Source organism: Ambystoma mexicanum, chromosome 10 (genome assembly GCF_040938575.1).
Source record: "Ambystoma mexicanum isolate Mex_15411 chromosome 10, UKY_AmexF1_1, whole genome shotgun sequence".
In the NCBI taxonomy this organism is placed as follows: Eukaryota; Metazoa; Chordata; class Amphibia; order Caudata; family Ambystomatidae; genus Ambystoma; species Ambystoma mexicanum.
The window spans coordinates 1,141,041,193-1,141,053,294 of record NC_090932.1 but is presented as its reverse complement, the minus strand read 5'-3'; the positions used below and the strand labels follow the sequence as shown (position 1 = coordinate 1,141,053,294).

General features: G+C 48.2%; 1 protein-coding gene across 6 annotated transcripts in view; it reads right to left on the bottom strand.

Moving 5' to 3' along the window:
- Positions 1–538: 538 nt before the first annotated feature.
- POLM (DNA polymerase mu) overlaps positions 539–12,102 on the bottom strand; it is a 376,886-nt gene continuing 365,322 nt past the window's right edge. For 5 of the 6 annotated variants that reach the window (XM_069619054.1, XM_069619055.1, XM_069619056.1 and 2 more), the window contains 2 exons: positions 4,989–5,072; positions 1,184–1,409 (listed from right to left, as the gene is read on the bottom strand). In XM_069619054.1, coding sequence (XP_069475155.1) covers positions 1,323–1,409; positions 4,989–5,072 — 171 coding nt within the window. In that variant the 3' untranslated portion in view covers positions 1,184–1,322. Of the gene's footprint in view, positions 1,410–4,988; positions 5,073–12,102 lie in introns of all 6 variants that reach the window. The other variant, XM_069619051.1, reaches the window with a different exon arrangement.

Sequence of the window (12,102 nt, the reverse complement as noted above, 5' to 3'; positions counted from 1 at the left end):
CTAACATTCCACTGGATGACACAGTGTATTGGTCATGCTCTCATCACCCATAACACAGACACACATTGCCACAGACCTCTCACGCATCCAGCTGGCAGGTACTCTCACGCATCCAGCTGGCAGGTACGTATCTCGCTCTCCCAGCTAACCACTACAACTGTCCTTTCATTGTATTTGTTTTGGAGCAATGGTTGACTGGATGATGTCAGAGAGCTCAGCAGGCCTCTGTCTCGTTACTTGGTGGACCCTTCCCCCCATCTGCTCCACTGGGCCCGAACTCTGATTTCCCTCACATTGTCCCGCCCAATGCATTGCTTTCTTGGTGGGCCACATAGGAATATTGGCTTGGCGTTTTGGCAAAAGTGCCCACCAACTACAGTACAGCTGCACCCTCAGCTCAAGGCCCCCAGCTCCTCCTCAACTAAAACTAGTAGGGCTCAACAACATAGACCCCTTAAGAGGATAAGCTGCTTTTACCATGACCCTGGGATTGGTTTGCTTTTAAACAGATTACAAAAAGAACTACCGACATCAAGAAAACCTTTGCATAATACTTTTATTCAACCCCTACTACCTCATGGATGTTGGTACTCAGCAACACCTTTTCACAATGTAAGGTGCTATGAGGACCAGTGACACTAAACAGTAACTCCTTGTATGGCTGAGATAAGTGCCATTAAACAGCGACTTCTGGGAAGGTGCAGGGCTGAGAAGGGCTGCTACCATCAAAGAGTTGCCCATGAGAGTGTTGAAGTGTGATATGGGCTGCTGCCATTGGACAGTGACTACCGTGAGGTCACTGGTGTGACATTGCCCCATGCCATTGCCCCAAGAGGGCTGCAGAGCAATATGGATGAACTTCAGTGAATATTGACTCCTGGCCGGCTCCATTGTCATGTCGGCTGATGACGTTAAATACAAATATCTTGCAGGGCTGGCTTGCAATATGGGCTTGGCGTAAGGTCACCAAAACAGAAATTGCAGCTCTACCATAATGAATTGCACATCAGAAGTAAGCTAACATATCAAGGTGAAAACACATCAAAGCCCCAATGCGCTGGCCAGGGGAGGTGAAAGTGTGTCACGTGCCCCATGCTTTAGAGCGTGAATACAGCCATAAGTGGAGTGAAACTTAAATCCTGTGCCCGCCTCAGCCTTCCATAATCACAGTGAGGAAAAGGGTGTGGGGGGTAAACATTCCTGAGCCCCGCTGTAATCGGAGCCATTATACACACCCCAATCAATGGGCTGCATTCCTGTAGTACCCAAACAGGCACCATGATGGCTTCCATCTCTGCCACACACTTGTTCTAGCAGGGGACCTACGCGTTGCGCTGTGATGGAGGCACATACTCTAGGCCCAAGTGTGCAAAGATGTCTTCTTCACAGTGCGCAGGGAGCCCCGCCTTCTACAACAAGAGAAAAAAAGCATTAGAAACGCCAATAGTTTTGGCGTTCACAATTCTTTGCATTTTGGCACCAGGGTGCAAGGAGGAGAGTGCAACGTTTTAAAGGAGGATGAGATAAGGGTGCAGGTGTGCAATGGAATGAGAAGGGGAATAAAGCAAGAGAGGAAGCCATTGACAGAGGGTGCCTAATATGAGCAGGAGGAAATATGAGCAAGAAAGGGTGAGAGAGAAAGAGAAAAAGTGAGTATGAGCAGAAGGATGAGAGAACAAGTAAGGGGTGAGAGTTGTAGAAGACAGAATAGCTTCAAGAGTGCACAGGGAGAGAGCAATAACGTCTGCAGGATTGAGAGCGAGAGAGTGACTGCACGCAGAGAGAGAGTGACATGCATGGGGAGAGAGAATGACAGCGTGCGAGGAGAGAGAGAGAGAGAGCAACAGCCATTCCGTTTCACACAAAATCTTGAGATTAGCATTGGAATAGAATGGAATGACGAGGGGATGTTCGTAAAGAAAGGAAAATGTCCAAGGGGAGTGCATGCATTGCAGAAAAACTCACTCTTCAGCTATTCGATTTGCCAGCATTATACTTCCAGAAACTGGTGAAAATGTAATAATGGCATTAACGTTAATGTTGACAATTCTGAAGACGGGTTAGGGGACTGAAGCTCCCCCAAGTGCCTTCTACCACACCAGCGACGCACAGGCGCCCATTGGACAGGTTTAACATAGAACGGTAGCACTTGATCTTTCAAGGCAAGACTCTGCCATGATCCTAACAGCTCATTTGAGTGCACTCTGCCACGCTGAGTTTTAGGCGACCCCTTCCAGGTCAGGGAAAGCAGTGGGAACTGAGAACTACACTGACGTAATTTTTATACAGAAATCGAGTGCCCCCCACATCTTCAAGACAATCCTCTATACCGCAGTCCCCTCCCAGCACACTCGGACTCACCATATACACCCTACCAGATCATATTGGCACAATTGGTCATCATTTGTAAAACGATAACCCCTTTCTCTCTAAGATACTAATTTCTGGTGATCCCACATTCAGTTGGTATGCTAATGAGCCCACCCACTTTGGATGTAACACACAGGTGTTTCCATGACCCGCTCAGTGTGCGCTGGTGGGTCTTGAGGTTGTGGCTGTGAGGACACGCTTGTGAGCTCAGGTGCGTCTCGCGTGCCGAAGGTCGGTTTCAGACAGGCACTAAAGTAGTGCTGGAGAAGACGAGCAATGCAGGTACTCCATTCATTGACGCTAAGCAGTTAACTAAAGCCTACCTGTTCCATTGCAGTGGGTTGTCTTGTGATGCCACTGAGAAGTTGTGCATGTGCATTTATGAAACCAATATCTATATTTTCAACACAACACATACCTACAGTGGGACTCCAACACAGACAGACAAACAGAACTGCACAGTACTCGATACTTTGAAATCACCATACCCTCAAATCCAGGACAAAGCCTGTTGTTATTGTTACATTTCTGTTTCTGCACTTTCTTTTGGTTTCTTTGAGATTCATCGGATACAAATGGACTGTCCTAAAGACTGAGACTGAGCTGTGGAATACTGTGAGGTCTCAGAGACGGGCATGAACAGACCCGCCTGAGAAGTATATAGTGATGACGCTGGTGGCTCAAATTCCAAGGCTGCCAGAGGCTGCCTTGCAGAAACAGCCTGCAGTTACGAAACGTACTTTCTTCTACCTGTTCGGCAAAATGATCTGTTTGTTATGATACGTGCTGTTAATGGGTGGAGAATAGATGTAGCTACTTCAATATACATAAGAATGAGCTAGGCCTGAGAGGGGCAGATCAGGATCCAGCCCTACTATACACCTGCCCCACTTCTGGTCACTTGTGTATTATTTGTGTCTGAGTGCCGAGTGCCTGGAATGCAGGAGGTGGTGTGAGGGTGCTGGATGAGCACTGGTATCGGGGGGAGCAGGACTTGCCTGTAACAGACTAACCATCCAGCAGACTGTCCAAGATCCTGGTGAAATTCTCTGGATACAGTTTCTCCTCCCTTTAGGCCTGCCCAGGCGGCTCAGCGGGAATGCGAGGGAAGGAGAGCAGAGATGGAGTTAGCACACTGCAGGAGGAGGGGGTGCTTCCTATGCAACTGATACAGAGACGCAGCAAGGCAACACAGCTGGCAAACTGCACCTCTTCATGATGCCCGCATGCTCAAAACAGTGTACCAGAAATTCAGGCACACACGTGTAGCCGGCACCCACACACCCCGAAGCATAGTCATGGGTGGAGGCAGGGGTTTCCGGCACTTACCATGTAACCATCCATGGGGTTTCCAGTACTCCCGTTGATGGTGGCGAACCCAGGGAGTGCTGCCTCTGATCTGCACTCCTCTACATTGTATGCCAGACACCGCCTGTGTATCAAGTAGCCAGCGGCTCCTGATGCTGGGGTGGGAGGCACCAGGCTGCTTTACACCATCTCTGGTTCTGCTAGCTGATTCCTCAACTCCCACTGCTTTGCAGGCCCGTGTTACCCCACCTCCCCCTTCCTACAAAGCGTTACAAGGACGGAAGGCTGACGCAAAAGCTGCCCATCAAGGCCAGACCTGACAAGACACATACTTTCTACAAAGCCGCAGCTGTTACGGGCTCCAGCAATTATAAATGCAGTTTATGTGATACAGGAGCCATGCTACAGTGCAACAAAAAAATACTGTAGGACGTGCAGGCTGAGGATCCGCCTCCTGTCGCCTACCTTCCAACAGGGAAAAGCAGCGCAAATGGGTGCCATCTGGAAAATAAATCACTCTGCGTCTCGACGTAGAAAGTAACAACACGTGACAGGTAACAGTACTCTCATCAAGAAAATACATTGAACAAGCCACTACTAGATTACATCCACGTAGTACTACAGGAATGTACACTTTGTGCATTGGAAATGAGCGTGTGCACTTCCTTCTTGACGAACTCATTAACGATAAGCAGATAGAAGAAAACAAGGCCCAACTGGTGCTTTCGAATTTCATCGCCCAAGCGTAGGCAAGTTGCCATGCCAACGCCATACACTGCGTCCAAACTCCCCCTTTACAGTTTATTTTACACTAGCAATGTTTTGGCAACATTTTGGTGGTTACACCAACAAAATACGCCAAAACCAAGAAAACACACAAGCAGGCATGGAGTTCATCCCCACTTTCTGGTCCGAGATCTACCTCATGCATCACATGGACAGGGAGGAGTAACCCAGCCCAGAACAGATGACCCACCGGGGCACAGGCTTGGACTGGCCTATAGGGCAACGCCTGAACCAAAAACACAAAATGCTGGTGTGGGCCAGTGTTTTGGGCCAGAGTAAATGTGGGCAAGTTTGATGAGTTACTTCACTGTGTGGCTAGTAGTTTGTACCAATGTTGCCGAATACATATCTTTAAAATGCACAATGTGTATCACATTTCATCACGAAACTTCCCCCTTGGGTACAATTCAAACAGGCTGTCACAAAAGGAATGAATTGCAAACTGTGGGCCACTTTTTTATTGGTGCCCGAGACAATTCTATGCCCCAGTCTGACTCTGCCCATGTGCCTAATAGACACTTTACCTGTGTGGTGTCATACAGGCAATGACTGTTCAGTATCATCTTCCGCTCGTGAACAGCGAATCGTCGCAACTCCCGCTCAAAGTGCTGTGAAGAGAAGTGGCAAGAAGATGGGGAAGGGTAAAGGTTGGGGGAACAAAGGAAGGGGAGGAAACCGTATGAATAAAGTAATATTATGCAGTATCCTTATTGATCAGTCATACAAGAGGGATGTTCAGTCATTGCAAATTACCAGAGCAGGTGCATAACCCCAGCATAGCCTCCCAGTAGATCTGTGCGTGAAAGGCAACAAGGCATTAGAGGAGAGGCTCACAAAACAGTCAGACAGGGAAGCAGGTCAGTTAACAGCTTGCAAATGTGATACAGTAACCCTGAAAGTGGGCCTGTTAAATACACGCTCTTTAAATAAGCACGCCCATAGCGTCCATGACCTAATTACAGACAGGGACCTAGACATTATGTGCATTACCGAAACATGGCTAAAGGCCCCATTGGTCCAGTTGGTATAAATGCCGTCCCCGAGGGATACACACTATATAATAAAAATAGAGATCATGGACAGGGCATAGGAGTGGCAGTAATAGCCAAGCAAGCATTACACCTCTTCAAAGCTAACTTTGAATGCATGGGGTGCGAGACCATCCAATTAAAGTTAACCCACACACCCAATGACTGTCTGAACATCATCGTGATATACAGACCACCCTCCTTAACTTCTAACTTTGTTAATGAAGTATCTTTGCAAATAAGCAAACTGGTCTCAGATAACTCATCCATCCTACTAGTAGGGGATATGGACAGGTGGAGAGGGAACCCAGAAATAAAGAAGCCGTGGCTCTGGAAAGTGCCATGAACAACCTGGGCTTCCAAATAATAAATAATGAACCCACCACCCCGCAGGGAAACCAGTTGGACTGGATCTACACAAATAATTTACAATCAGCACAAGTAAAGACAGAGCCTTGTATCTGGTCTGACCACAGCCTGGTGACTTTTGATATACTTCCAACTTCCTAATTCAAACTTCATGTTGAAAATGCTAGACAAAATAGCTACAAACCAGCTACAAAAACACGTGGAAGCTTCGGATGTATTGCACGAACAGCAATCAGGTTTTCGGGCGGCTCACAGCACAGAGTCAGCTATGCTGGACTTACAGACTCACATGCTGGAGCCAACAGACAAAGCCAAACCCGGGCTACTTATGCTGCTGGACCTCAGTGCGGCATTTGACCTGGTACACCACCAGTTACTTCAATTAGCATTGGATAAAATAGCGTGGTGCTCGTCAACAGCAATGGCATGGTTAGCAACTTTCCTGAAGGACAGGAAGGCGAGAATACATTGGGGCGATAAATTCTCAGAAGCAACCCCGATCTTGTTCGGGGTCCCTCAGGGAGCCAGCTTGTCGCCATTACTTTTGAACCTTTATATGAGAAGTCTCTGTAACCTGCTGGAAAACATCAGCGTGCTCTTCACCAATTAAGCCGATGATACGCAGCTGATTTTCGAACTGACGGGAGACTATGCCATCGACAGTGCAAAAATAGAGGAAATATATAACATCATTGATATCTGGATGCAAAGACACTGGATGTGTCTAAACAATACCAAGACCAAACTAATGGTTTTCGGATCACGTCAGGCCAGATCCAAACTCGACATCCAATACAAGGCTTTCTACATTAGAGAAGCCATCATACCAGTAGTGTCCAAAGTAAATACTCTGGGGATGATGGTTGAAGCGTCAGTAGGCTCTGAAGCACAGGTTAATTATCTGTACAAAAACAATATGTACTACCTACATCTCCTAAGAGCCATCAGATCCTTCATAAACGAGACAAACACAGCTACCATCCCAAGAGCAATATTGTTGTCGCGCTAAGATTATGGAAATGCCTTGCTATTGGGAGCCTCTAAGAGAGAGTTAATAAGGTGCCAAGTGATGCAAAATGATGCAGTTCGCATCATCAAGAAAAAGAAACAGATTATATGTCCGAAGGAAGAAAGGAACTGCACTGGCTCAGAATAGAGGACAGGGTCAAGTTCAAGGCGATGACGATAGTCCATAGATGCCTTTATGGGGAGGCGCCGTCCTATTTCAAAACACAATTCTCATTGTACGTGCCCCAAAGGTGCCTAAAATAAGCAGACATAGGTCTCCTAAACACACCAGAGGCTAAAAGGGCTACTGGAAGGGGGGAGATCTTTTCCTTTCAAGGCGGAAAAATAACGGTCTACCCGCTGCCCTGAGACAGGAAGGAAACTAAGGCACTGAAAACATTTCTATTCCAATAGCTTTAAGTACATATGTTTTCCATAGTTCTGCCGGGACATCACGAATCCCGAAAGTCCTTATCCGTGAATTTAACATTTCTGGTTTCCCCGCGCCCTGATGACTGCGGGTTTACGGCGCGTTATAAGCTCATAGACATAACACTAAGGAGCTCATTTTGGGCTATGCCTAGCGGGAATCAGCAGCCTTGCGTAAATGCTTTCACACTTAGATTCACGTCACAGCTCATTGTTGTCCGTTTGTATAGCAGAGAGGAGGGGCGGAACGCAAATTGAATTTCTCCTGACTCCCCATTATCGCGCGCATTTATTTACATTCTGGCGCAAACGCTGGGGAGCACAGAGGGATCCACTGTAAATGCTGCCTGTCATGCGTACAGGGCAGACAGCGTTTACTCAATTTGCAGTGGAGTGCAAAGGCGCTGGGCAAAGGGTGGCGAACACGCTTGTATGCCGCTTTTTGCCCTGGACATTTGCACTCCACCCTGCAAATTACCAAATTTCAGCTGCAGGGACCCTTCTACTTGTATGCCTAAACGTAACAGGTCCCTGCCGCTGAATTTCAGGGACTTGCAAAATGAGCACCTATGGGCTAAGAAGCGCACACTTCAAAGCTTGCGGGTGAGAGGCTCCAGCCATTCAGGCTCCTGTCTGTTAAAAGGATTTTCCTAGACCGCAAGTCTAGGGTTCTGGAAGACCAATCCACACATGTTCTGCAGGGATACTCAGTACACTGCAAGGAAGAAATGCAGATGAGCAGTGACGTTTATACTCTCAAGGATCAGGTTAGCATATGACCACACACAAAAACGGAATGCTTAGACGCCATAGTTATGAAAAATATACTCTTTACAGAGTTCTGGCAATAACAAATGTACACACATTGCAGATAACTAACTTCATTGGACAGTCTTTAAGAGGAATAACTTACTCCAAAAGTCACGCAAAGTTCACACACTTCATCAGGGCCAAATAGTGGACAGTGTGGTTAGGTCAGTAATTAAAATCCTAAGACATTCCAATTTTATCTAATTAGATATACCGAAATAACCTATGATTATAGGTAAAAGGAGCTGTCAAACTGTAGGTAGAGTAGCACAAAACACGGTTGTATTCTGGCATGGCCCAGCGCTTTTCTATGGATCCAGAGTCAACCAATCCCGCAAAGTCCAGCAGCTAGTTTCCATTTGTCGACAAAGTGTATTCAAGTCGTGCTTCAGTTGTAGAAGTGCAGGGCATACAGAAAATGGACTCTGGCCAAGGAAAACAGCACCAGCATCCTGGACATGATTTCCGACCCGAGGAAAGAGGAACAAGGTGTTGGTGGACAGTGTAGGGGTTTTCCACATTCAGGTTTCAGCCTTAAGGGGAAGTAAATGATCAGTGAAGGCAGAGACCCAGGGGGTTGAGGAGAAAATACGAAGATTCTCTAGAAACTGTAGATCTCAGAGAGACAACCTATTGCTGGTGTATTGCTAAAGGAATCCTAGGTCCAGTGGTCGAAGTGTACGAAAAGAAGTAGTGGAAATATGTTCCCTGCTGGCCTGCCCTGCTCCCCACAAACCCCATGCCCCAACCTCTCCCATGCACAAAAAAAACCCCAAACACTTACAACTGCTGTTTAAGGGAACGTTCAGTGCAGTGCACTGAAAGTGAAGGTTTCAACTTCTTCCTACACTTTTATTTTAAAACGAAACCATTCCGTAACGGTTTCTTTTTAAAATAAAAGTATAGGAGCTGTACAAGTTAATTAAAAAAAGTATAGGAGCATTGCTCCACTCAATTAGACCACTGCCTAGGTCTCCCAGTGAGGCCTGTTCAGTGGGTTCAGGTGGTAGTCTAGATGACAACTGAAGTCCTGTGAAGAGTAAGATGGGTGTGCCCAGTAATTCAAAGGAGTGTGCACAGGTGAGGTTCCCTTGGTCCCCGGAATGAGTTTGCAAATGCACAGGCCCCAAAAGTACTGTGCTGTTAGATTGTTATGGTCAGGGGTAGAGCAGAGGTTGGAGAGGGGGCAAAGAAAGAACATAAAGAGGAGAGTGAGAAGTGTGTAGGAGAAGAGAAGGCAAGCAAGATCATAGAGAGGAGAGGAGGAAGAGAGTTGAGGCAAGAGGAAAGGGGGTGAGAATACAAGAGGAGAGGAGAGGTAGAGAAAGGAGTGGAAGGAGAGGAGGTAAAGGAAGAGAGGAGAGTAGGATTGAGCAGCAGGGGAGATAAAGAAGTGAAAGAAGGAGCTGGAAAAGTTCGAAGAGAGGAAGGAGTAAAGGGATGGAAGCAAGATACAATCCACAGACGCTTAGCCTTGAGAAAGATGGTATGTGGTGTAGAAGCCTAAGGTTACAGCCCTTAAGGCCCGGCAGGTAAGGGCCCTCATAATATCTAGAAAAGAAAGCCTAATAACACCTTTCCATTGGAGCAACTGTCGAAGCACGATCCAAGCAGGAAGACCCAAGTGTTTTGGGGGTGGGGTTGGCTACCTTTGTGCCAGATAAGGGCAACCTCCACCACGACCAAGAAAGAAACCGCAAAGGCCAAGAAAGGGTTGCGGTCACTATGAATCCCAGAGAACGAGGGACTGTTTGCCACCCAGAAGGTGGGTCGAGTGAAGCTGTGTTGGAGGCGGGAGATCCTGTTTATGAGGAGATCTCGCAGCAGAGAAATTTCTAGAGATTGAGCACTAGCACTGTGCTAGCTGCTTGGACTAGGGAACATGCAACTGAAAAGTAATTGAGACATATTTTGCTCCAACTGAATGCGCTCAAGTGTACATCTCAATAGAAATAGTTTCAATGGACCATGATACAATATAAATGCGTACGCTACCTCTCTAGCTGGGGCAGCACCCCCACAGTAATCAAACATCCTTTCAAACTGATGACATTGGGCCTCATTACGAGTTGCCCGGTAAAACCGGGTTAATTACCGGCATGCCGGAATGATCGGGTCCGTGCTAGTATGAACCCGCTAATAGCGGGTGATTACGAGTGTGTTACCCCATGCCGGTAGTGGCAAAACCGCCATGCCAGTAACAGGCCACCAACCCCCCTATACTGGCATTGCGGGTACCGCCCATTCCGTAACCGCGTCATAACAACCACTAAACACCGGCACGGTAATACCGGCACGGTATTACCGTGGTCGCAAAAAAAAACCCGGAAATTACATCATTGTGCCGGAACGGGAAATGATCCGGCGGCCATCTTTAAAAACACAATCCATTGCCATCCTCCATAACCACCACTACACTCGTGTTGTTGTGTGCCACAACTGAAGCAGGATGTCGAAGGCCACCAGTAAATCCTCCCAAAGGAAGAGGAAGCAGCGTTTTTCTGATGCTGAACTGACTATGCTTGCTAACATCCTCGACCAGCATGCAGACACTATCAGGAGCACAGACCTCAAGCATGCGGCACAAACAAAAAAAAAACAGGTCTGGCAGGAGGTCGCTCAGAGGGTGTCGGCAGTGGGGAGCACCCCAAGGAGTGTACGTGACTGCCGGAAGCGCTGGGACGACCTCTGCCTCCGGGTCAGGAAGATACTGGCGGAGAACAGGAGGGCTGCAATGGCGACAGGCGGTGGCACACACTCCCCTGTGATGCTCACCGCATGGGTGGAGACCGCAAATGCATTCATTGACCTGGAATCCATAGAGGGAATAGGAGACCAGGAGTTCGGCGCTGCAACTACCACAGAGGAAGGTGAGTGAACCATCACATCCACATATACCAAAACACGATGTGGCACAAGTGATGTGGAAGTTAGACTAGGCAAGGCAATGCATGTTCCAAGGCTACATCAACACATTCATAGAATAATGAGTGCCACACCCTGCACCACACGCATGCCGAGTGAAAATCCCAATCCCAACAGAGGTGCAACATGACCCAACCATGCCTATGGGACCCACCACACAGACACCAAACCAATGCTATGACACCAGCCATGCATTGATTGCCAACATGTCCCCTCAGTACACCAAATGCCACACACCAGAAATGAAATGATGCCTGAATGTATGAACATATCACACCGCAATACATCATAGCTGCCATTTGACAACATCACTGATGACCTGCATCTCTTCTATCTCCCAGGCACCGATGAGGAAGGTGGAACACAGGACAGGGGTGCAAGTACATCCAGTGCACGCAAAGGGACCAGGGCCACCACCACACCCCCTGTCCAAGAAAATGACTGCAGCAACACCCAGTGTGCCACGCAAGGCATCAACCCTGCAGGGGGCACCTGTAGCGACAGAACAGCAGCAGGCACCCACAACAGTGGGAGCCGTTCCGCCAGCCACCACGGACGTTGTGTCCACAGAGGTGGATGATGAGGCTGGAATCATGTCTGGGATACCCACCCCAAGCCCCATTGCCAGCCCCCACCCACCTGCGGAGTCTGAGAGCCTGGACGATCCGTGTCTCCATGACTCTGACCTTGGAGAATAAGACATTGGGATCTTCCAGGAGGACAGTGCCCAGGACGAGGAGCCCACGCAGGTGCCTTCCACCACCCTGCCAGCCACCAGTACACCTGCGGCCGACACCTCCTCCGAGGCTCGCCTGGTAAGGGTAGAGGCCCGCCAAGAGTCAATGCTGCAAATCATGCATCGACAGGTCGACGCTGGGAATGAGGCCATCAGGGCCATAGCCACTGCCATTGCAGCCAATACAGCTGCTGTGGAGGCATCTACATGTGCATTCAGGGAGTGCATGGGGTCACTGACACAGGCCCTTCTTGCCAACATCCCGCAAATGCAGCGTCAACACCTTGACCCAGCCATGGAACTGACAATAGACACCTCCACTACAACAACCCA